Genomic DNA, 27,252 nt, shown 5'->3' on the forward strand with positions numbered 1-27,252 from the left:
CATGAAAAAAAAAAATAGAAAAAATAACTCCAGAGCATGAAGCAAAGAGAAGTCAAAATGTCCCCCAAAGTGCTGCCAAGATCGCCTCACCTTGCTAAGGATAGTTGATAAGCAGCTTACACGCAAGTTTTCCCTTTGGCTTAGTCAGCGTTTCCCCCTGCACATAATGTTTCGTAAACAGAGTGCTCTTGTCAACATTTTAGTAAATTATTTTGCCTTACATGTGGTTTTTAATCTCAGTGGGGGCTGTGTGTGGACACTGATGTCACACACTGTGTTCTTCCACACGAGATGTGTAACAGTTACCCTGGGGCCCCGAAAGGCTCCATCACTAAAAGCCTGGCTCCCACTGTCCCTTCCCTTGTGTTTAAAATCAAAGTATCCCACCTTCTGATCCCTCAGTGAGGCAACCAGCAAGCAGGTCCTAGAAAAGAATTTTTGTATGGGAACAGTACTAATTTAGTGATGTGTATTATCGTGTGTCCTACCTGCCACACAAATAAAAGCATTCAACTGTGCTAAAATTGCCGCTAGAAGATTGTGCGTGCAAGAGCTCAAAGCCTTTCAGAAAATACGAGACAAAGATTCTGCAAAAATAGAATCAGAAGTTTTCCCACAACAGTTGATGGGATTCAAAGGGCTTGACTCTCAAAGGTGGCACAGTATTTTTTTCCCCTAGAAAGAAACACATTTTGAGTGTTTTCTAAGTATAAAAACTAGAATTGTGGCTTTTAATGTCTGGAAAGAGCTCCACAGTCAAAGCAAATGTGCTCTGTTAGCAGCAAAGTACAAGCACGCACGCACGTGCATGCGCGCGCGCGCGCACACACACACACACACACACACACACAGAAATGTAGGCGAGAGAGGACAGACCCTGTGCACATACTTCGTGAGCATTCATGGAGATTTCCATCATAAATTTAATTGAATTCTGTTTGAGCAGCAGAGACATTGCATTGGCCAATGTTAACTACTGACCCATAGTTCTGCATCCATACCCATTTAATATTTGTAACCAGAGATTATATTTTTGTTGCATCTTCTAATCATTTTTAAATGGAAATCCCTAGCTAAGTCAAATTACCATTTTTAAATAGTTTAGCCATGTTGTAATCTAAGGGGTGTAGGAAGGGATTTTTTTGTTTTCCCTTTTGCTTTTCGTGTGTACATTGTTTCTCATATATGGGTTAATACTCTTTCCATGAGACCTATTAATATGCAGAATTGTAGAATCTCAGAGTTTGAAGGAAACTTCGTGATTTTCTGGGCCAACCACCTATTTGATGCCTGAATTCTCTCTAATTCTTCTCGATTCTGTCTTCCCCTGCCAAGTCGTCATCTTGCCTGGCTTGAGCATTGCTCATGCTCCTGTCCCAGAGCAAACCATCCCATCTCTGGCCAGTGCTGCAGAGTTTTCCAGTGTGCTTGCAGCAGAATGGCATTTTGTCTTAAAGGATTATGGATCACGGACAGAGGCAACATGACCTTGGAATGTCAAGGGGAACAATCCCTCAAGCAAGGCAGCTGACTTTGGGTTTCTGCAAGAGTGGGGATGAACACATAAATACAGTATTCTCCCTCCCATCCCCTTCTTCACGTGTCTCACCATCTTTGTCCTCAGCTGGCTTTCTTTGACATCACTTCATTGAAGGTGTAACGACGTGGTATCAACCCATGGCCATTAAAATTGATGAGACTTCACTTTGGGGGAAGGTGACCAGTGGAAGGAGAGTTCTACCTGTGCTCTACCTTCTCTCCTCACCTGACCTCCCAAGCCACACTTTTGATCATACTGTCTACCTGCTTCATGGCATCTTCTTTAATGTGTTTGCTCAAATTATGAGGACTTGCTAAATTTTGGAACTGGGTTTCGTTGGATTTTCCTGTCTCTATATTGAAGCTGCTGAGACAGGCTTAACACAAACCTCCTGCCTTTAGAACATTATAATATGTTCTCCCCTTTGTGAGGGGGACATTTGAGCCAAGTTCTTTAAAACATCACAGATTCAGACAACATGGAGAAAGGCGGCCAGTTCTCAATCAGAGATGGCTCACTAAAGGAGACCTTGATAAATAAATGAATTTTTTTGAAAAGCAAATAATCACATCCTCTAAACTATTTTTTGTATATATAGGAATTTTCATATATCAGGTTCTCTGCTGATTTGGGACATTGTTACAGAAATACGAAAATATATGCACACCAAGACTGTGTGATAAACTGAACTAGTAATCAAATGTCAGAGGCCTGACTGCTTTAACGAAGAGTTAGGAAGGTTTTGTTGTTTATATGCTATACTTCATAAGTGGACTTTTATGAAATGCTTGAGGGACTCAGAAATCATTTGTTCCCCAACACTATTCATTTAGTTAGAAAGTACTATTTTTCAGACAGTGTAAAGGGAAGCCAGTTATCCTTTATTCTTCTGTGGTAATTTCACAGCTTGTTAGGCAGCTCTTGTTTCCTAAGAATAATATCAAAACAAATGGGAGAGAGGGGTCTTGAGCTTCTCATACCTATATTATTTCAACACCACACTAAAAATATTTCCCTCAAAACCCACATGGATTTCTTATGTTCATATCAGGGATGCTTATCCTGAGAGATCCAAGACTGTTGAATCTTGTCTATCAGTAGAGTGCATTCAAATCATAAGTATCTTAATTACTGCTCTCCACCTCAAAACTCCTCCAAAGCAAGGAAGGATATATGTGAACAAATACATAATATATCGCTATTCTGCATAGTTCCTACTGAAACCTTTTAATGAGCATAAGTATGACTGGTTCCTATCAACAATATTTGGGCACATAATTCTGGGACAGCAGAGAACTACTTGATATGATACACCGGGAAGAATGAAAGTGCTGACATAAGGCAAGGCTTTCATTTTTACTTACAGAATACAGTTTGCCATACTGTTAAGTTGATGGAAGGTCAGCGCAAAGAGAAGCACTCTAAGCATCCGTACAACCTATTTTTCGAAAGTCTAATGGATTTTTGTTGCCTAGTTCACATATAACAAAGTAAGAAAGATGATGCCTTGGAAAAGAGGCAATATCAGTTAAAGCAAAGTTTAGTATAAATGCCAGGACTGAACATTAGAATTTTTATGTGCCCAAAGCCTGATTCCTTGGAACCTGAATTTTCTCTCTATCTCTGGCTCTGAGCCCAAGGGGCCACGATCCATTTCACTACTTCAGCCATTCAGTGACCACCTGTGTTCCAACAGTGAAGTCAGACCAAGAGGAAAGGAGGGTCGCTGGGCTGCCCAGATCCATGTTCACTCAAGCCGCTGTATTTATTATTCCACTAGGGAATGCTCTGCCCTTGAAGGCTGATCCGATGAGGGTGGGATCACAGGCAGCAGGTATGCCATGAACAACAAACCCATATTCTTAACATATGTTTAATTTGAGAAACTCTCCTCCTTTAAAATACCTCTTGATTTTAAATCCACATCCTGATTTGCCCACTCTTGTTACCGTTTTCTGCTGCCTGTTCTGAATTAATCCTTTGAGGTGGTCATTCCCCGGAAAGAAACAAGGAAAATGAGAAGAGAGATGTAAAGTTGGGAATGTGAATGAAAGAGAATGGGAGAAAGCCGAGGGAAGGGGATCATTAAGTAAGTCTGTTTTCGTGAGCTAGGTTTCCTTTGAGCCGTGTGAGACAGAAGAGGCAGAAGAAGAGAAATACAAGGAAGAGGCCCTCAAAAGGTTACCCATTAATATCCCTGCTGAAGAATGGAGATCATTTTTGCAGTGGAGCTCAATTTACAGAGATTAGTTTGTTTCTTCATCGTCCTTCATCTCAAAGAATTGATATAATCTAAAAGTGGTTAAAATTATTAAAATAGTTTCCATAGTAGAAAATTAAATGATTTTACTAACTGTCAAAGTCAGTGTTTAAACTGAGATCATTTGAATTATATTTTATATAGTGATCATGTCACTGGGATGTCTAAACATTCTTTGTAAAAGCAATAATCCCTGATTCTGATTTTTCATCCACAGAAAACTGATTGAAGATTAGAAATATTAGCCACCAGTTGCTTTTATTTGTAAAACCTACAGAGGAGGCTGCTTTACTTGACGAATTCTGAATTAAAATACATTCTCTACCATGGAACTGTTAATCCTCTAGGAGACTTTCTATGAGTGTCTTAGCTATATTTTCAGCTCAGAGGATTATAAAACTGCTTCAAATACTTGATTTGGAATATATTTAAAAGGGAAATAGCAACATCTTATGCTATTAAATATATTAGCAACATCTTATGCTATTAAATATATTATAAAATAGAAAAATATTATATTGCTTGATGTCACCGAATTCATTTTCCCTCTATGTATTAGTCCATCTATCTGTCAAATCCTGGCTTTCCTAAGCCACACCAGACTGATTTAATGAGGTCTTGTTAACAGCATAAACCATACATCTACAGTTCTCACCCCATCTGCAACTTAAGCTCTCTGGGCTCTTCAAATCCTCCCTCTTGTTTTCTGGGCCTTCCCAGTGGGAGTCACAAGTATGTTCACGAATAAGGTCTCAAGGATGGCCTATGATGCTAAAGGCAGCTTGCTGGACCTCCAGCATCCAAGCCCCGCCACTTTCCCCGATGCTCCCACCCCATCAGACACCAAGGGCTTGCCGTCACACACCTCCAGAGCGAGCTTCACAGCCACGTGCTGGCTTTCATTGCTGCGGAGCCATTGTTGCTGATCGTGTTCCAGAGCCCTGAACAGCCCAGCAGCTTCCAGAACAAGCCAGTCAGGGTGTGGTCCACAAACAGGGAGACAGAGATTCTCTCCCCTAAGTGTGTAGTCTTTATGTCAAGGAGGCCTTAATAATACATGGCTCCAAAGTTCATAATACAAAGTACATAATACATAATACATAATACAAAAAAAATACAGTTTTTATATTTTACCAGTAGCACCCTAATGCTATTAGAGTTCTGGCAGGCCCACCCCATGTGCCTGCTCTTCATGATTATCCAAATTGCGAACACTGCTTAGGCCCAAACTGGACTCCCTGGCTAAGTTTAATTCAAGGTTGAAATGTAGTGATCTTTACTTCAACATCGGAATGGACTGCATTTTATCCAGAACAATTGAACAGACCTTTATTGTGCCTAGCACCCTGCTTAGGTGCCAAGGCCACAATGGTGAATATGGTCTGTACCTTGCCTGTGAGGAATTTATCCCTGTTCTCTTAGGTCAAAAACAAGAATGAGCGATCTGCAGCAGATTGCAAGCTATAAAACTGAAATAATTAGTGCATATTTTACCCAGAACACCCCCCACTGTGGGGGTCATCTGACTTAAGACTTAGTGTGAAAAGGTGAAAGTGGTGTGGAGATAGGGATGGTTAGGTTAGTTTGTGGAAACAGCCTTTGGAAGTCTGAGCCAGCTTGCATTAGGAGGAGGGCGACCTCACATGAAGAATACCTACCTCCTACCTCAAGATCCTGCAAATGGTTTGGGGATGGGTGGTGAACCACAGGTATGCCTAAGGCTGGTTCCTATTAGACAGGGAAAACTAGAAACCTCGCCTTCCCTCATCCTTGCTGTGGAATGAAACCAATAAAGTCAGTTACTATTTAGACGAGTGAGTGAATGCTGTCCGTTTGGGAGAGAATGTTCCTGGGGAGGAACTGACCAGTAGAGGCCACTGAAGGGCTTTTGGGGACAGGGGGAGAACACCACTAGACAGTAGTTCAAGTAATGCAAGAATCAATGGCAACTCTGTTAACATCATTAAGTTAAGTCTACCTAAATCAAAAGCATAAGGAAAACCTTACCTTTGCATATATATTTTTGTCATTCTGCAAATAAAACATGTAGTTCAAAATCTGGCACAACGACTGTCTACACAGACTGAATTCTATAGCAGAAAAATACCTAAGAGAAGTTTGTATTGCCAGATGCTTGGCATCATGTAGTCAAAACATTTGAATGTGTTTTAAAATAGTCTTCCAGATGTGTGACAGCTTGTAGCTAGCTATACCCTAGTCTACAGTTTGGAAAGGGGGGTGAAAAACTCAGGTAGTTATTCAAATTATACAGGACAATGAAACTCTCATTGCCTTCCTAGCCTCATTGCCTTAAAAAGTTGTAGGGTTTTTGGGGTTTTTTGGTTTGTTTTGCCTTTTGACAAAGTTCTTCACCTCTACATTTGAGCTGGCCAATATAGACATAGATGGAACTTTCCACAGTACCTCGTATTTGCCATGTGAAAGACATTATCACCACCAAGTTACAGCATTTTCTGACTCCAGGAGTAGTTATTTAGAAATTAAACTTTATTTTGTGTTTATTTTCCCTGCCTCTTGATGTTAATTCCGGATCAGTTTCTTTACATTTTAAGGCTCATGATCAAGAATATGGAATTAAATAAGGAAAAAAATACGTATTAGAGGTTTATTTACCTTTGAACTAGATTTTCCCATAAATTCACATTCCTTAGTGAGAGCCTATGTGCTGTGTCAGACCCACCGCAGGAAGCTTATATGTGCCAACGGTAGGTTTTAAATATTTGGTGATCTACTAGAACTGCAGGAAAAATTATTCTGGAGAATTTACACCTTATAAGTCTCGCACAATTATTTCCTCTAGGCCACAGAGAGATATATTATTTGTACTTAAGATAACCAGTAAGTAAATCTGTGGACTTTGTCACCGATATAATGTGGTGTGGTTGGTTGCCAGATTTAAAAGAAGAGAATGCCTGGGGTATTGAATGCTGAAGTGTTGTTGCGTGTCAATCAAGTTTTCATTACTTATCCCTTATTGTCGTTATCTTAAGTGCAGTGTTAAATTAATTTACAATTATTCCCAATTACTCTTTGATACCAGTTATATATGCTGCCTTGATAGAATTGACATTAAACAAATACAGTAGGTTGTCATCCCTTTCTGAATGTTACAGTTAAGTCAAAGATAAGACAGGATTCCTGTAATTGCTTTGACTGAGAAGTGGTAGAAATTTGCCCTAAATGACACAAACTAACCTGCATAAAATATCAGTTACTTCAAAATAATTGAAAATTTCAAAATGAAAATAGGTAATTGTCCGCCACTAAGGTTCCTATGGGTTGCCTGCCAAAATCATCCTGAAACTTTACCTGTGTTGGTGGGAGGAGGATTGGGTGGCAGTTGGAGGTAGTTTGCTGTCATATATATTTTAATGCCAAGAGAAAAACCTGAAAGAGTTTTGACAGAAGGTGTATGGGTCTTGATCGACATGGTGGTTAGTAGCATCTCTAGTGGGAGAGCAGTTCAGGGACTGTGGCTTCGATTTGAAGCATTTATTTTGGAGGGGAAGGTACATGACTTGGAGGTTGTTAATAACAGAACGAAGTTTGGGTTTTCACCGGTAGGATTGCAATATGATGCATGCATCTTTACTTCTGCCTGAAGATTCCCACCCTCTCTTCTTTGTTGGTTGATCTGTTTGCAATGGTAATTGGAGAAAAGAGTTGAGTATGAGATGGGATGCAAGGGAAGTAGAAAGGGGTTTTACATCTCTATTCTGGCTCCGTTTTTGTCTGTATGTGACAGTGAGCAATTCACTCAACTTGGTCAGGAAAATCTGTCACAACGGATTATATTCTGTCTACCAGATGAAAGAGAGTAAAATAGAACCAGCATGCATTTTTAAAGCCTAAACAGGGTCAGGTGAGCATGAGCCTGAATGAGTATGAAGGTTGTAGATTTGAGCAGGATCAGAAGTGTACATGCACACGTGACCATGACTTTGGTTAGTGATGGGTGATGGGAATTGGCTAACCTTACAAATAACTCAAAGTATTTACCCTACCGTTTTTGCAAAATATTTACAAGTTGATCAAATACTTATTGAACACTGTGGTAGGCAGAAAGAATAACGGCCACCCAAAGATGTCTACCTCCTAATACCAGGAATCTGTGAATATGTCCCCTCATGTGGCAGTTATGTATATGTGATTGAATTAAAGATCTTAAGAAAAGATCATTCCAGGTTATCTGGGTGGGCCCAATGTAATTTTAAGGGTGGGTCCTTATAAGTGAAAGAGGGAGTCAGGAGAGCCAGGCTTAGAAGGAAGTGTGATGATGGAAGCAGAATCAAAATGATGTGATAGAAGAAAGACTCAACCAGCCATTGCTGCTTTGAAGATGGAGGATGGCTGTGAGCCAAGAAATGGGGCCAGCCTGTAGACTCTGGAAAGAAGGCAAGGAAACTGATTCTCCCCTAGAGCCTCCAGCAAGGAATGCAGCCCTGCTCTCCCCTCAGTTTTAGTCCTCCTAGCCTCCAGAAGCATAGGGTAATAAGCTTGTATTATTTGAGGCCACTCAGTGTGTGGTAGTGTTACAGCAGCAATAGGAAATGAATACAAGTACCTACTAGTTCTCAGGAACCGTCTCAGGCACAAAGCTCAACACAGAAAAGAAAAGCATACCTCTTGCCCTTGTGAGGCTTACAAGTCCAATATGCCCAGTATTTTGCCCATGAGGACATTAAGCCTGATAGAATTAACAGGATTTTCGCACAGAAAATTGGTCTTGATCACCAACCCATGAATCTCTACACATCCGTAGTCTATGAATAGGAGGGGTAAAAAAATCCCATCCTGGTCCTCCCGCACAAATTTCATGTGTCACCCTAAAGACTGCTGTCTTCCAACCTACACAGGAAACAGCTTAATGCCAATCTCCTCGTTATTTATGATAGATCATCTATAGATCGTAGGATGGATCATCTGTAGAATAACAGTCCTGCTTTTGCATTCTGAAGAGCTGGAGCTACCTAAAGCCATTAAATGAAAAGGCCTTTTCCCTAGGACAGTGGTTCTTAACCTAAATGAAGAAAGTACATCCTAAAGGAGTTAAGTCACGTGAGCAAAGTCACACAGCTGTACCACAAGCCCCTGCTAGAATTTGAGTTTCCTGACCCCCTTTTCAGCCTCTGCCCATTTTTCCTACAGACACTACGGTGTCTGGATCCAGCTGGCTTTTTCAAAATCTGAAGTAGGCTTGGAGGCCATTTCATTAACCTACTTCCGAGCACACAGTGTGGATTACAAAAGGAAATTAACATGTAAAGAAACCTTTTGGAAACTAAAGAAGCCATGTTAGTTCTCTTGCTATATTATTTGGCTGGTCTCACAGTTGGTGTCATTTTCAAGTGTGGGGCTTGATTTAATAGAGACAGCCAACAATTGTGGATCTAATCAAATGGAGCTCGAAGCACATAACTTTTCAGTGTGAGGGAGCTATAAGAAACATTTGCAAGTTTCGGAGTGGTCTGACAAGAATAAGGCAAAAAGTATTCAGACGGAGTTGGAAAATCAGGCTGAGAGATCTTGTTTTTCAGTTCTGTTATAGTCACTTTGTGAAGTATTGCAGACAATTCATTATAATTTATCACACTGATACTCTTAGATTGGATGAAACCCAAACACAACTGAGTTAGATGCATATTAAATTACCTCTTACTTAAAAGGAGGGTGGTCTCACCAAGGCAGGATGGAGTTCATTAGCAGGCTGAGAAGTTTTTCTTAACTCTTCATCATCTGGTTTCATATTGTTTCTGGTTCCCCAGGAACACTGGACACCTTTCTTTTTTCGACACTTGAGAAATAACGCTGGGCACTTTGTGAATCTCGTAGCAAACGGTAGCAACCAGTTCCAAAAATAAAATGCTCATCATCACAAGTCTATAAACAAAATTCAGATTACTATGAAAAACTGCTGCTATTCTTTACATAAAATCATTTTTTTAGGGAAAAGGAAAAGAAATATTGTCCGTGTGTATTTTTATTTAGATATGCACAAAGTAACGTATTCCACTCCATTATCATAACTGACTGGCATGCATATTGGATTTACTCTGACACATGTGTTTAGGAATTACCATCACATTTCTTTCTTCCAGCTGACCGGCACTATCACCCATATCATCCAATGAAGGACATGGTTCAGACAGGATTCTGTTGACAGACAGCCTTTCATATGGCTCTACACTCTTTTCCCAAAACTAGAAGCTTCAAACTCCATGTGAATGGCCTTTAATTTGTACATTCTGAGTTTTGTGAGGTAGGGTTTTCCCCTGGGAGACAAAAAAAGGACAGAGAAAAATCTCAAAAGTGCTATAAATTTAGCCATTTGATCCCAAAGGATTTTTTATTCATACATTTTTGTTTGTCACTGAATTTGTTTCTCTATTTTGTCACTCTTTTAAAAACCAGCTCCAGATTGGGGCACCTGGGTGCCTCAGTCAGTTAGGCATCCGACTTCGGCTCAGGTCATGATCTCGTGGTTTGTGGGTTCGAGCCTCACATTGGGCTCTGTGCTAACAGCTCAGAGCCTGGAGCCTGCTTCGGATTCTGTGTCTCCCTCTCTCTGCCCCTCCCCTGCTCATGCTGTGTCTCTCTCTGTGTCTCAAAAATAAATAAACATTAAAAAAATTTTTTTAATAAAAAATAAAAACCAGCTCAGGTTGAACACTGGGGAATTTGATACCTATTTATCCTCTGGTCTTCTAAGTACACCTACATGTTACGTTGAGAGGGGATTTCTTTCTGCTTAGAAATGAGCAACCAGGACAGATTTCCAACCCTTTCCACACTCTAGTCTCTCTCGTTCTTTGGGTCTCTTGTTAAACATCAAAGAATCTTCAGTGGAAAAAACATTGGTGTGGAAATTGGGGGCTGGGTGGGCCTCGGGATTGGGTGACAATCACAAAAGTCAGTTCACCCTTGTCTCTTGCATTCATCTTTTAGCAGGCACTTACACCATTTTTTTCTGGTCCTTCTCAGCACTTCAAAGTAGTAATGTATCAATAGAACCACCAAGCTAGACACAGTCTAACAGGTCATCTGGTTCATCTCCATGCTGCAGGCATCAGCATATCTAAGTAATTCCAGGCAGATGAAAAGAGACAAAGGCTGCTTCTGCCTTTGTGCCACATCACTTCTTGGCTGGAGGACCTCACTTCCCATTTGTTTCCCCCAAGGTCTGTATTCACCATGTAGTTTTAATATGAAAAAGGACCTATTTTTGCAAAATTCTTTTATTTTCTTGCTAAATTTAAAACGATCCAACTGATTCCATCCACTGTCACAGCTGGCAAAACCACTACAGTCAATCAAAAAACCCATGTGAAGAGCGTTTGCATAGTGGAATGCCTTAGGTTGTTGTTTTTTTTTTTTTAATGGTCCCCCTATAATTTCTGATCTAAGTGGCTTGGTAATAATCTAATGTGGGACATTCCAGGACTCTTTGGGTGGACGCTCCAAATGTAGATTTATTTTATCAGCAGGGGGTTGTTGAGTGACAGACAGAGGGAGGCTGTATTTTCTTCCTCCTTTTTGCATCTCAAGCGTAAAACCCAAATCCTACAAATTCAGAAAGAAATTGTCCACAAAGCAAGACAGATCTATCGTGCAATCATTTTTAGACATTCTTGCCAATACAACAGTTCTGAATCTGATCAGCCTGTTTATTATTGTGTTTGTAAAAAAGAATAGCTGATAACCGGATGCTGTTAGATTCAGCTGAAAGCCATCACTGCCTTTTGTACATGGCCAAGGAAAAATTCATAGACTACGAACTGGCTCTTCTTTACATGGTTTACATGGCTTACTCTGTCAAGGTTGGGTGGGGGTGGGGGGGCAGGAGTCAGGGAAGGGGGTGAGGGACCAGTGTTTCTGAATGCTGTGTTTGCCCTCTTGGTAAGGACTTAGTACTTTTTCAATAAAAAATAAATTTAATTTGTGGCTACACTTCAAGTAAGATGGTTTGATGGTAAAAGTAGAGCAGTCCCAGCTCTGGATTTAGAGAAGTCGTGTGGCTGAGTCCCTTAGTGTCACTTTCATGTGGTCGGGTGTGCCATTCTCAGAAACCACAAGCATTTTTGAAGATACTGAGCTGGAGACATTCACAATTCTTCCCTCCCTTTTTTCGCTATTAATCCTTCATGTTTTAACAAGTACTGAAGTTAATGCCGCCTACACTCTTTCCTGTCAAATTGGAAGTCTTTTCCTTCTCTCTTGAATAAAGTAATCTGTTCTCTTTAGTTCGTACCCCCATAAGTCAAAGTGGTGGATGTCAACACATGACATATCCAAATATCAACTTCCTTTTTTTTTTAATTAAGCAGGATTTAGACATTTGATTTGAAGAAAGCTGGTGCTCATTAACATATAAAGCAACCCCTATATTCATCTCTTCCTATGCTTTTTTGTCCTTTTTATAAAGCAAAAGTTCACTTTCAGCTTGCAACACAATCCTATTCCAGCCCAGGCATAGCAACTGGGTTTCTTATTTCCTGAAAAAAACACACTAAATGATGAGTAAATGATTAGAAGTCTGTACTGAGAAAGCTTCTTTGACCTGAGAATGTTTTAGTGAGCCTTATTTCCAGATATGGGGGTACAGCCCCACCTTGCTTTATCCATAGTAAAGTTTTCAGAACAAATTTATAAAAATGGACTGTGTGTGTGTGTGTGTGTGTGTGTGTGTGTGTGTGTTATAATCCCCTTTCACTAACTGACGTGGAACTCGGGTTTCTTTTTGTTCAAATGTTTGTAAGACCTAAAAAGATTTTTGTCTAGGCCTAATGATAAGAAAAAAAATTAAACCCAAGTTGAGGGACATTCTAGGAAATTCCTGACCACCAGTGCTCTTCAAAACAGTTAAAATCATCAAAAACAGGAGAAGTCTGAGAAATTGTCACAGTCTAGAGACACCTTAGGGGACATGATGTCTAGGTGATGTGTCTCCTGGATGGAATCCTGGAGCAGGAAAAGGGCATTGGGTAAAATTTAAGAACACCTGAACAAAATATGGATTTCAGTAACAGTGTATCGATATTGCTTTGTTCCTTGTGAAAAATGTGCTGTATGAATGTAACAACAGGGAAGGTGTTGACGGTAGGGAAAAGGGTGTGAGGTGTATGGAAACTGTTCTATCTTCACTACTTTTCTAAAAATCTAGAACTATTATAAGGAATTTATGAAAAAATAAAATATAAATTTGTGCCAACTTCTCTATAGAACTCTTACTAGTTGTGATGACTAAAATAGGATTGGAATTTAGGAAACAAACCGGATGAATATATGGGAAGGTGGGGGAGAAGGGAGAGGGGAACAAAGCACAAGAGACTCTTAATGAAGGAGAAACAACTAAGGGTTGACGGAGGGAGAGGTGGGAGGTTGGCTGGATGGGTGATGGGCATTAAGGAGGGCACTTGTTGTGATGAGCACTGGGTGTTGTATGTAAGTGATGGATAAATGAATTGTACTCCTAAAACCAATATTGTACTTTATGTTAACTAAAATTAAAAATATATATATTAATTAAAAAAGGGGGGGTTAGGAGCCACTTTTCCTTTTATAAACCAAGTTTGTAAAGGAAACAAACTTTCCTTTTATAAAGAAATAGGAATTTCCCAGTTGTTGTTCAGTGTAACACCAGGTGGGTCCTATCCAGGCCAACACCTGGCACAAGGAATGTTTCCAATGCTTTGTGCAGGTGATAGTCTGAAGCAGTTACTTTCTAAGAATGACTTTGCATTTTATTTATTTTTTAAATGTTTCTTTATTTATTTTGAGAGGAGGGAAGGAGCAGAGTGCAAGGGAGAGAGAGGATCCCAAGCAGGCCCCGGGCTCAGCGCAGAGCCCAGTGCAGGGCTCAGTCTCACAACCATGAGCTCATGACCTGAGCCAAAATCAAAAGTCGGTTGTTTAAACAACTGAGCCACCCCAGACATCCCAGAATGGCTTTGCATTTTAAAGGATTTTTTGCCAAGATTTTCCACCTTGCTGTTGGGTCGGTCTTGTTAATGCTTTTTCAGGGGCACTCTTCCCTTCTACAATAATTAATAACAATTCACATAATTATTTGGGGGATAAACACTCATTTACGAAGAAATTGTTGTATTGGAACGGCATTTTTGGTTTGGCTGCATAGTGACAAGATGAAAACACAACATTTTTCTCCCAAAGCAGTGACAATAAATACAGAGCTTGTCAGTAGTGATGCAATCGGTTTCCAGCTGCTAGCTGTTCAGTAGACTCCTATGAAATGATTAATTGGTCTCAATCAGTTCGCAGCAGGAAGTACCCACCTCATGGTAAATATCACCACAATTGGTACTAATTAGCTCTGTTGTCACCTGTCACAACTGGTAGGCTAAGAGCTGAGTCACGTGATCATTCTCTATACCAGCAACATAAGTCCAGCCGGAGAGGGGTTGGAGACTCAAGGCCACCGTAGCAGCCAGGATGCCCCAAATCCCTGTCTGCCATGTGGGGATGAATGAGGCTTAGTGATTATCAGTCCCACAGTGTGAAGTCAGAGGTGTGGCGCTTAGGAGCGGGAGTTTGTGTACCTCCAAGAGAAAATGCACCTGGTTTTCAACTGACACAACGTTTCGTGGCACACTGGCTTCTAAATCAGCCAGACTGTAGTTCAAATCTGGGCTTTGCCACCTGGTATTCATTTGATCCAAGTCAGTGGCTTTATGTGTCCATGCCTGGGTTTCCTAACCTGAAATAATGAAGGCAAAAATTACTCACCTAGTAGGACTGATACAGCAATATATACCAGGTTTGGCACTTAGTAGGTACTCAAAAATTTTGGAACACCCCCGCAGCGCATAACAATGTAAATGGTGTGACGATGATGTTTGTTATCGCTCTTACTAATAAATAAGAACTTTCAGATGTTTGGTGCCAGCGTGAAGAGCGATGCTGAAGGGAAGTTGGGAACCAAACCTTCACTGCCCTTTTTATTGATGCTATTCTAAGAGCTCAATCTTTTAGGAAGGGAGAGGAAGAAGAAAGGGGAAGGAAATGTAAAAGCTAGCAAATAAAATTGAAGGGAATTAAGCGAGGCATTGTAGCAGATGAACAATTATTATACTACATGTGTCTCTGTTGGGCAGGTTGTGACCAAAAGCATGTGATCCATGAAGGAAACATCCCAGGCATGGCCTATATTGATGCAAAAGGAAACTCATCCCACTGTGACTGGGCCATAGTCTACGAATTCATTGTTTTCGACTTGGGTTCTCCAAACTTCTCAACAACAATTCAACAAGACCCTGGGCATGTGTTAAATCCATGGACCACCAGGCCTCTTTGAAATCCTGGTTCAGTAGTTCCAGGCTGGGACCCAGGAATCTGTTTTTAATAAACTCTCTAAGTGCTTCTTGTGTTCAGATAAGTTTGAGAACCACTGATTTAAAACCGTACTTTTCACTTAACTACGCATGAAATTTCCTGTGGAACTTTTAAAAATTTTGATGCCTGAGTCCTACCCCCAGAAATTGATTTAGTTGGTGTGGGATGTGCCTTGAGCATGAGGAATCTTTTTTTAAGCTCTTCAGATGATGCTAAGATACAAGCAAATTTGGAGTAACAATGATTTAGAACACAGCCTAAGGGGTCCACACACCTATATGGATGATACAGGTGAATGATGAGTAAGTAATAATTAGATACAAAGTCACATCACATATAAGTAGTTTCCTAGCACTGATTCAAGGTGTGAAATATGGTTAAAAAAAAAAAAAAGAATCTGATTTCAGAAAACTTTTTGGGAGTAGTGTGCAGATTATCCCATTGCCCTGAAATTTTGTGGCATTCAGAAGTACTTGCACTGAATGTACTACCAACTACAATTTAGATCCTAATGTCACCCAAAATTGCAGTGCTTGTCTTATGAACATGCATATGAACGACAATGTGACATGAATCTAATCTTGGTCTTTATTGCAGTCATTTCTGGTGCCAACATTGCACCATTTTCCCTCTTCCTTCTCTTCCTCATTATCCAAACTTGTTAAATATCAGGACTTGGAATTGCCACCCGCAACAGGAAGTATAACCAGCCATGAAGGTCTGTGGAAAAGGAAATAGAGTCAGTGTCCCAGACAGGAAGCAGGGCTTGTCAAAAATAAGGACTCCAAAGAGTTAAACCGTGTAACAAAAGGTGCAGTAACACTTCTGGAGACAGTTTGTCAACCTCGATCATCAAGGCAGGAGCAAGCATTACTATGAGAATTGCTTAGGAAGGATTCGTTAAGCAAAATGAGGAGTCCTCTGGACCTTCATTTTCCACAGGAATGTTTCTCCAAATCGCAAAGTAGTCATGTGTGGCACTATATGGGGGCATATTGTTTATCAGTCTTAAACTGCATTACTAAATTCAAATCTTCCAACAGCCCCAGGGAACAGAGGCAAAGAAAATGACCTGCTTGTAGACAGGGCGAGAACTATCATTCTCCTGTTATGAATTGAGAATTCAGGCTCCCATTAGGATGGCTACTATAAAAAACAAAACAGGATGAAAGTAGAAAATGACAAGGGCCGTCAAGCATGTGGAGGAACCAGAACGTTTGTGCATGGCTGGTAGGAATGTAAAATGTAACCTCTATAGAAAACAGTATGACAGTTTAAAAAAATTAGAAATAGAGTATGATCCAGCAATTCCACCTACAGTTATATACCCCAAATAACTGAAAGCAGGATCCTGAAGAAATATTTGTACGTACACCCATATTCATAGTAACATTATTCATAATAGCCAAAATGTGGAAGCAATCCCTAATGTCCACTGACAGGTAAACAGATAAACAAAATGGGAGCATAAACATACAATGGAATATCAGTCAGCCTTAAAAGGGAAGGGAATTATGAGACCTGCTACAGCATGAATGTAGTAACACTTGGAGCATTACATGGGTGTACTAACACCATTAGCACATTGTGTTTAGTGAGATAAACCAGTCACAAAAGGACAAATACTACACTAGTCCATGTATGTGAGTCTCCCAGAATAGTCAAACTCATAGAAACAAAGTAGAATGGTGGTTGCTAAGGGCTTAGAGGAGGAATGAGGAATTAGTGTTTAGCGGACATGGAGTTACAGTTGGGGGAGGTGAAAATGTTCTGAGATGGATGGCGGTGATGGTTGCCCAACAGTGTGGGTGTACTTAATGTCACTGAGCTGTACACTTAAAAATGGTGTAACATTTACACCAGTGGTTAATGGTGTAACATGAGGGGCACCTGGGTGGCTCAGTCATTAAGCGTCTGACTTCGGCTCAGGTCATGATCTTGCGGTCTGTGAGTTCGAGCCCTGCGTCAGGCTCTGTGCTGACAGCTCAGGGCCTGGAGCCTGCTTCAGTTTCTGTCTCTCTCTCTCTCTCTCTCTCTCTCTCTAAAAAATAAATAAACATTACAAAAAATTTTAAATGGTTATCATGATAAATTTTATGTGTATTTCACCATAGTTTTTTTAAAATAAATAATTTGAAAATGTGCACAAAATAAAAAAAATAAGGCTTAGAAGATTCACACAGCTAGCAGGCGTCAGAGCAGGAGGTCAGCTTTAGGGACTTCAAGTGTGCCAACCCTCCCTTTCCACCTCAGTGTCTCTCAAAGAGTAGAAATTGAAGGAAATGTTCAAGGGGAAGTAAAAAAAAATCAAATAACTTTGTTTGAGGAAAGAATGATCAAAATAGTCCAGACAATTGTCCCGAAGATAAGAAATAAGGTTGGTAAGCTCCATGAAATCAAAAGGTGTCTGCATACTAACTTTTTTAAAAATTGAGATAAAATTCACCCTTTTAAGGTATAGAATTCAGTGGGGTTTTTTTTTAGTGTATTCCCCAAGTTGTGCCACCATAACCACTACATCATTCCAGAAAGTTTTTATCACCCCCAAAATAAACCTTATGCCCATTAGTAGTCATTCCCCATTGTCCCCCTGACCTCCATGTTAAGCAACCACTAATCTGCTTTCTGTCCCTATGAATCTGCCTATTCTGGACATTTCGTATAAATAGAATCATACAATATGTGGCCTTTTGTGACTTGTCTCACTTAGCATGATGCTTTCAACGTTCATCTATGTTATAGCTTGTATCAGTACTGTGTCCCTTTTTATTTGTGAATAATATTCCATGGTATGGATTTACCACATTTTATTTATCTACTCCTCAGTTGATGGATGTTTGGGTTATTTGCACTGTTTGGCTATAATGAATAATGCTGCTATGAACACGCATGTACAAGTTTCTGCATTGTCAGATGTTTTCAGTTATCTTAGGTGTATACCGAGGAGTGGAATTGTTGGATCATATGTTAACTCTGTGTTTAACTTGTTCAGGAACTGCCGGCATGTTGTCTAGAATGACTGCCTTATGTTACATTCCTATTGGTATTGTGTGAGTGTTCCCATTTCTCCATATCCTCACCAGTGCTTGGTATTCCCCCCTTCTTTGGTTCCCCCCACCCCCAGCTTTATTGAGGTGTAATTGACATGCAAACATTTTTAAATCATAGCCATCCTCGTGGGCATCTCATTGTGGTTTGTCCACCAACTTTGTATTCTCAGTACACAGTCCAGGTCTGTCTCTTGGTACACGGAAGCATCTCACTACTGAAAGGTACAAAAATCCCAAGGGATCATAGGAAAGATGATCATAATGAGAGGTTCCTAATCTTTGGGAAATCAAATATTAAAATCAGCTGCTTTTTTTTTTTCATATAAACTGAGTCAAGAGGTAGCAAGCAAGCTCATTTAGTCATTGCTCCTGGGCACTTCCATTGCTAATGGGGTCAGAACTTTCAGTAGATGGTCACTCTTAGAGTTTAGATGAATGAACTGTGCACCTTGGGATAGAGACTTAGGCAAAAGAAAAGAGAGCTCTGAAAGGAAAAGAGACCCGTTCCTTCATTTCAATTAAAGTTAAGTGCCCAATTCATGACTCATGTCTTGGCTTTACCACCTTCACACCTTCCATGTTGTCAGATGCCTGGTGCTACATGATTGCCTGTAAGAGGGGTTTTCGACAGCAGTTTTCTCTAATTATGCGTGTTTTCATTAACAAAAGAAATATCTTTGTGGGTTTCTTAGGTACTTGCAGAAATATATTCTAGCTCACTAGTAGCCAGAAGCATCTGATCTGTCTGCCTCACAGCCCTCTGACAGTTAAGCATTTACTTTTAGGCAAATAAAATGTCAGCCACCATTAAAGAGCATATGGCAACAATATGGCCATTCCCTCTTGGGACCAACCTCTCCCCAGAAGAGATGGTACTTGAAATAGGAGATGCTTTTGAATGCAGGACCCCTCTCCCCACCAACCCAGGCACGGTGGCTGGGGAGTGGGCAGGGTGCCATACACAAAAGGACTCGGGCAACCGTATCAAATGTGAACATAAGGAGCAAGCTGCCCAACCAACAGTGACCAGAGGCTGTTTGCCCTGGGCATCTGGGTCTGTGGTTAAGGGGAAGTACCGACCCTCAACTGGCCAGGATTAGCTCTATAAAATAGAAAACAGCCCCCAGAGCCGCTGAAGGAGGGGTTGGGGCAGACTGCAATTGAATGCTGTGCGTGTCGGGAGCGAAGGGAGACGTTGAAAGTGGCGTCTCCACCCGTCTCGTCTCTGAATTCACCCTGTGAATGGGGGAACACAAACTGCCTTTTCTTGAAATAGATGATGAGGGTATGGAATCCTTTTTAGTGGGTCAGCTCGTGTGCAAGTGAACGTGTGGCAACAGGCATAGGGGAAGGCTGCCTTTGCGGGGACGGCCAGTAACCATGCGGTCTGCTCAAGATTGAAAAATAAAGTTTCCCCAGGACCATCTGGGCTGCCATGTCTGCGTAGGAAACCAGAACCTGTCACTAGAGACGCCCTGATCCTTAAAACATAGTCTCAAAACCTTGCTTGTCCTGATTTGATGGAATTATGATACAGAAATAATCAAAATGTGGTGCTTGCCCCCTTGGATACAGTGGTTCCTGGTGTGATACTGTCTCTGTGTTACCTGTGTTGGAATATATCAGGTCACACTCACCAGTTTTACATCAAGTTTTTAACGTACTAGTAACTAGTTAATCATGTTTCTGAGCCATATTGATGAAATCACTAGCCTTATAAAAACGTTCGACTGTGGTGTCAGAAAAACTTATACTGATTAGACATTAACATTATCAGAAATTCTCATCAACTTTAGCACTATTTTTCCACTCGTGTAAACTACTTGATTTGAATGTTTAAAGGCATATGCTGTTTCTCAAAATAAATCTAAGCCTCTTATATTTTAAAGAATAAAATAAAATAAGTAATAAGTTAAAACTCCAAAAATATCTATATAGTTACATATTCTTATAAAACTAAGAATAACAAGGTAGGGAAGCTTCTTGTTTTCAATTAATTTTGCTTGTCTAAATTGTATTTACCATACAATTTAATAGCACTTTATTATGACCCTGAATAACTGAATTAATTACAAAATTTTAAATGCTTAGGAAAGTGATGACATTTTTTAAAGTAACTTTAATATTATTGATAATGTTTTCCATAAAATATGTCTTCAGAAAATGTAGTGTGCAAATGAGAACAACAAGAAAACCCACGTATTTTAATAGTGTCAGTCAATGCTTCTGGAATGCTGTTTTTACCCTTTACCAAATCGATATAACTGACAGGATGATATCATCCTTTGCTGTCTATGCTGACAGTCAATAACTTCCAAGACAACTGGCAACAACAAGTAGATCAGGAACTGTACGAACAGCAGGAGATCACAGGGGTTTTTCCAAGACTTTACTCCTCGGGGTTGATGCAGACTTTCCAAATAAGAAGAGCTTTCTCTGCAATTAGGGGACAGTTCCCATGTGACTGACAGAACCTGAACATTTGGATGAAAAATAAAAAATTCAGTCAATCATCCAAATGTTTGTCACCATTACATCAAACATTGGGGCACTTAAAAACATCTCAAGAAATGACTAAATTTTAAACTTTACATCTAGATAATTGAGATCATACTGCCTTAGTGTTTCCATATGAATGATAGTATGTCAAGTGTAGCATACCCTAGAGATCTGTTTTGAACCTTTATAGTCTGTAATATGTAGAATGCATATTATAATTAATGTATGGAGCTTAAAATATAAGTGAAATTGACAATCACATAACTACTCTTCCATTTCTAATCTTCCAAATATAAAAATAAATTGTGTCTACTCTTTTTCCTCATGGAGATGTTGTAAAGATTGATTTGCAGCAAAACAAAGTAGACGCTGGTAGCAGAACTCCAGGGCTCTAAAGGATTGTGACTCTGTTTAGCATGAATTTGACTTTTTGTCAAATGCAAATAGAATTCTGATTTCAAGAGTGGGAGTTTTTATCACATTTAAAAATTTTTGAAATGGTTTCATTAGTATTCAGTGGGCATTGTGTTTGATGAATGAATGAGTGAATGAATGAATGAATGAAAAATGAGTGAATGAATGAAAAAGTAGGAATTAGAAAGCATTCTCACTTCCTGGAGTTGGATTCTAGGTGATTGACAACTATGCGTTTCAGTTTTGTAGAAGTACATCCACTGCTTACTTTTCTCTAGTTTAGTCTCTTAGCAAACTGTTCAAAGTTTGGAACAGTGTTTGCTGGGAATTAACTGAAACACAAAAGCAATCAAGTGGTTGAATTCTAGATTTTCCTAATTTAATGGCATTCCTTTATCCATATTGATTGGAGCTTTGGTAAATTCAGTTGCTGATACCACCTGGATAATTTTAAGTCTGAAGCTTTAAAGAAAATGTTTCCAACATAGCTCAAACAACATAAGAATTTCATCAGTTGAAAACTAAGAATCGTTTCTGTGGGATGTGTAAAACAAGAAGCTGACCAGCATTATTTTCTTTTTCTTTAATTCAGTATCATTATTGAGAGTTATTCTTGAACTTTATGAAAACCAGATTGGGGCACAAGCATGTTCTCCATCTAATCGTGTTCAAGGAATTGGAACTGAAAATCATTCAAACTAGGAAAACATGACACTGAAAAATAGTCTGCATTCTTTATTCTACCTCAGCGTATCTGAGGCTGTTTCAGACAAGGAAGAGTTAGGTTGATAGTCGATCTGATCTTCTTTAGAAATGGATGTCTAGCTTCCCAGTCAGGAAAAGATCATAATGTTTTTTCACTCACTTTCCCATTTTGCTGGTTTATCAGCTACAACCTTTGATCCTCTCCCATTTTTCTTCAGAATGCTGTGATTTCTCACTGTTGCTCGTGGGAAAAATTCCAAACAGTGTCTGCCATTCAAGGCCCTCTCTTTTCTGGCCCGGGTGGCCTCTTAAGCCACATTCCCTACCGTCTGCCTCTACCACGCAACCTTCTTCCCAGCCAAACAAGACTGTGGGCTGTTCACCAGCCTCTGTTTGGGTGCCTGTAATCTTCTCCCTATCATCTCATCTCCCAGGAGTGCCTGCTTCTTTTTCTCTCCACGTGCTGAGCATTCCACCTGTACTTCAAGGGGTGATTCATTCCCATTCATGAGGTCTCTTGAACCATCCACTCTTTCCACTCTCCTCTTTTCTCCCCTCTCCCAGCTAATCTTCCACACTCACCCCCCCCCCACACACACACAAAGACATACATGCACACACACGCATGCTGCTGTGGTTTAGTCATGGCATGAATCATGTTCACACACTTGTGTATGCAAATTGTGCAAGGATATCAAACCCAAGGGACAAGTGAGGACAAAGATCCACCTCACTCTCCACTAGCCATGGCAGGTACCTCTCCCACGTGACTATGTCTATGCAAAGAGGCACCCTTTTCTATTTCATATGAAGGCTTCAACTAGCACGTATGAACTAGCAGCAAATGCAGTTTTGGTCATCAGCATGCATGCTTTTTAGTTTCCTTTATCAGGGCGCAAGTTTATTGAGGGCAATGACTACCTTTGTATTCCCATTATGCCTGGTACAGTGCCTTTCTTATACACAAGGTCATTCATTGAACTTAATTGGAAGGATGAAATGCATTTCTTAAAAACAATTGCTTCCACATATAAATAAATGCAAACATGAAAGCTCTATGGGAATAAAAATGGACTTTTTAACAAATGTGAAACAGCCAACTTAACCTGATTTTAAGTGTATCCTGGTCCTAAGTAATTTCCTATATAATGTAGTGTCCAGTAGTCTTTTGTGGAATTTCAAAAACCACATTCGTGATGCTGTGACAGGCCCTAGTAGAGTTGGACTGAAATCCACTCCTGACTTTGTTAAAATAGGGCAAAGAATAACATTAAGAATTGTCTGAAGTGGGCAGGATTAAGGTCAGGAGAATGCCCATGGGAGGTGAGGGAATTTAGGGAGGAACCAGTTGATCAGTCTGAGGTCAGTATACTTCCTAGAAGTCTACATTAAGCCAAAAACAAAAATCCCAAAAAAGCACCACGTCTCAAAGTCCTTGAGGCTTTGCCAACACTGTATATAGTATAATTTCATGTAGCCATGCCCTCAGAGTAAAGAATTACTTTGTAAAGATTTTAGTGGAGAATTAATATTTGTTCTGATGCAATTTTATTGATAAATGGGAAGTGTCCACAAACCAAGCTTTACATACCACAAAACAAAGATGCACATAAGATAGGTTTTATGCCTATTTGAGGACATGGCCAGGACATCAAATTTCAAGTTTCAAGGGGTAACCATTGACCAACCTTCTCAAGAAAAAAGTCTGCATTTAGGTACAAAATGGTCTACTAATTTTGCATTTAACAACTGCTTTTTGTTTTCCAGGATGTGTTGAGTTGATATGATGAACTGTTTTCTCTTCAGGAAGAAACAAGCCTTCTCCAACCATTTCACAGTACACATTTCTCCCCCTTTCTCCTCCCAGTCCTCTGTGATGTCAGTGTGCTTCGCTCGTTTCCATCCCAACTTGGTGGTTGGTGGGACTTACTCGGGCCAGATTGTCCTGTGGGATAATCGCAGTCATCGAAGGACACCGGTGCAGAGGACACCCTTGTCAGCTGCTGCACACACTGTAAGTCAGCTTTTGTCACTTCCCTGTCAGCCACCCAAGCCCTGTAAGGGGATGACTGATGGAAGTACGGATGCAGTCAGTAACTCCAAGCCGGAATGTATGTAATTTATAGTGACGGTAACCTGACTGACCAATAAAGCAGCGTGAAAAGTAGGCGAAGGAAGCACTGAATTTGGAAAAAAAATCTCTTAATGGTCTACAAGTTTCCGCACATCTAAAGGATCTCTTTGGATCCAAAGACCATCGGTGAGGTGAGGATGGATTAAAACTGAAAAAGACACAGGGAGAAACTTTGGAAGAGGCATCAGTGAAATTGCTGTAAAGTAACCCTTCACGTTAACAGTATAACATGGAAACTCGTATTTTCAAATGGGCCCTGAGGAGTAAGCATTTCATGTCGAGGGATGGTATACGGGACTTTTGCCAACAGCCCTTTCCATTTGTGATTTGAGGGAGTGCTATGACTTTAAATTCTGGAATGCATGGTTGTAAGTTTCAACGGTAAAGTCTACAGTGACAATATAATCCCTCGGGTTAAAAGTCAACATCTCAAAACCATTACCCACAATTTAGCAGAAGAGGTTCAGTATAGTGTTCATAAGACAACTACTCTGTCATTTCCTTTAAGAGAATGACAGGTGTGTTTAGCAGTTGTTAGGAGGAATGAGAAGACAGGCATGTCTCCATCAATCCTTGCTACCTTGACATTCAGAGTAACTGATGTTCTTTCTCTGAAATGCCCAAATTATGCCCAAAAATACAGCTCTACTATTGTTTCAATTTCCTTAATGTGGTCGCCTCATTTGTTTCATCAGCTGGCCTCAAAACCATTCTAGCTTTAAAAAAGGACTGGAGCTGCTTTACCTAAGACCATGGAGAGGAAAATTCTTCCATTCTTGTAAGATTGACAATGGGAAGTGACAAATACCAAGTCAGCCCTAATTCTGATTGACTTGGGCCTGAGACACATGCAGGTGAAACTAGTTCTTGGGAATCTTGGAAAATTGCTCTTGCCTACCCCACTTCTCCAAACTAATAACAGAAAATTGTGACCCAGGAGAAGACGGCTTGATGCAGGTGTTTGCTCAAGTAGCATGAATCCTCTTCCTGGCTGTATGTGCATATCTGGTGTGTTTATGAGCCTATCTTGTGAAATTGCAAATATTATAAATCCAAATGTTAGAGCAATAAGCTTTTAGGGAAAATCCAAATCCAGGAGCTCTTCCAAAGAGTTAAGCTTTCTTTTTCAAGTAACTTAGGATATGATCATCACAGCTAAAATACGATTATTATCGGGCACCTGGGTGGCTCAATCGGTTAAGCATCCAACTCTTGTTTTCAGCTCAGATCATGATCTCACTGTTCATGAGATGGAGCCTGGCATTGGGCTGTGCGCTGACAGCATGGAGCCTCCTTGAGATTCTCTCTCTCCCTGTTTCTCTAACCCTTCCCCACTTGTGAGAGCTCTCTCTCTCGCTCTCTCTCTCTTTCCCCCAAAACAAATAAGTAAACATTAAAAAAAATTTAAATACTATTATTATCAAACAGTAACATATTTCTGTTTGAAAAGAAAACTTTTTTTTTCTCTTTTGCTGCATTTTGTTGAATCCGTAGCTAAAAGGGCACAGTTAATTTTGTGACTGCCTTTCAACTTCCACTAATGCCTGGCTGATTGGTACCAGGATCAAAAGTGGTTAAGGAAAAAGAGGCCTGCCACAGATTACTAATTTCCTTTCACACCCACCACACATATGCATTTGGGACAACAGGAAATCCTAATTAAAGCAAAACCCTTCTGCCACACAGTAAGTTTATTCCTTAAATAAATAAAAACAATCTGGCATCTATACTGGAAAAATGAGCTGTAGCATTGAGTTTTTTTCTTTCCATTAAATAGAGTTGTGTGTGTGTGTGTGTGTGTGTGTATGTGTGTGTGTGTGTAGGCATGCCCACGTGTCTACTTCTGGTTTCTTTACATCTCTCTCTTTTCTTTTAAGCCAAGTTTTATTACTCATGAAAGCACAGGCCAGTAGTACTGATTAAAGCCAGGGAGGGGCTACCATGCACATTCTTACTCCAGGCAGTTGGCTCTATACATTCTTCTAGATGCTTTCCTTTCCCTTCTATACGCACCCTTAGGAGTCCCAGTCCACTAGGATTTTAGTGCTTTGCGTTGATGCTTGGTGGTTAACAAAGAAACCCCATTGGACTCTTGCTGAAAAACACTAGGTGGATTTCAGATTCATAACAGTGTTTGGACCTCCCCTTCCATTCTTCTGTCTGCTGTTTTTAGGTGAGAATTTGTTTCCTCCATTCTCCTAGTTGATTTGAATGCTGTGTGACTTGGGCCTTGAGTTTGAACGCTCACTGCTGCAGGTTTTGCACACACCAGAGGCTTGGGAAAAACCCTTGTCCACAGTCCCACAACCAGTCGGTCCTCTTGAAATTTAGAGACCTGATCAAGATACCATTGAGTTTCAGATCCCTGACGTACTCACCACTGTCCACATCCACCAAGGCTGATTGAAAATTTCTGCAGGAATATGGTGTGAATAAGACCTAGGGGTTTATTTAGTTGGATGCCCATCAGCATGGGTAAAAGAGAGGATGACACAGTTGCCAAAAAAGCAAATGTAATCTTAGCATACAATACCACTGGTGTACTTTTTATCATATGAGAGGTGACAATTCAACACTCCCTAGATTTCTATATTTTCTTGGCCAGAATATAGGTCGACATTTGTGTTTCTTTCTCATAACTTCACTGTAAGAGGATCTCAGACAAAATATAACATATTCAAAAGAGAGTGACCAGGATGAGGAGGGAACTGAAAGCCTGAAAGCCAGGTACTCGAGAACCATTGGAGGAATTGGCGATGATTAGTCTGAGTTAGATAAGACTAGAAGGGAGGGGTGAGAAAACAACAGTCTATAAATATTGTTTGGACTTGATCTGTAGGATCCCAGAAGGCACTGAACTAAAGTATCTCCTTGAGCTTTCTTTATCCCCAGTGGTGGAAAGAAGAACTCCCCAGGAATCAGGGCAAAAAACTGGTTACCCTTGAGAAAGGTGTTTCAGAAGAGTTTGGATCCACCTCTTGGTGGAGACAAATGAGTAGCTGTCCTCGATGATTATTATGACTCCTTCTGACCAGGAGTTTATATGATAATAATAGTTTGGGAACCATCCTGTATATAATATCAACTTTCCAATATTAAAGATTGTTTCATTGTCATTGTGGCTAGGTATTATGGACAGTAACTCATCAAGAGTAAGACTTAGGCTGTCAGCTATTTGCACAGAGAGGCACCAACTAAGTTGTGGTTTGGCCCGTGATGGCTAAACTGCCTGAAATCTAACCCACATTACTGCTAGGTTCTGCTTATGCTAACCTTCCAT

The 27,252-nt window shown here is 40.2% G+C and overlaps 1 protein-coding gene across 5 annotated transcripts in view; it reads left to right on the forward strand.

Moving 5' to 3' along the window:
• The window catches only part of DYNC1I1 (dynein cytoplasmic 1 intermediate chain 1), a 313,409-nt gene that overhangs the window by 219,192 nt on the left and 66,965 nt on the right, over positions 1 to 27,252 (forward strand). For all 5 annotated transcript variants that reach the window (XM_053896695.1, XM_053896694.1, XM_053896697.1 and 2 more), the window contains one exon: positions 23,706 to 23,852. In XM_053896695.1, the coding sequence (XP_053752670.1) occupies positions 23,706 to 23,852 (147 nt within the window). The remainder of the gene's footprint in view (positions 1 to 23,705; positions 23,853 to 27,252) is intronic.

The sequence above is a fragment of the Panthera pardus genome, unplaced genomic scaffold (genome assembly GCF_024362965.1).
Source record: "Panthera pardus isolate Hobbes unplaced genomic scaffold, ASM2436296v1 HiC_scaffold_8, whole genome shotgun sequence".
Classification (NCBI taxonomy): Eukaryota; Metazoa; Chordata; class Mammalia; order Carnivora; family Felidae; genus Panthera; species Panthera pardus.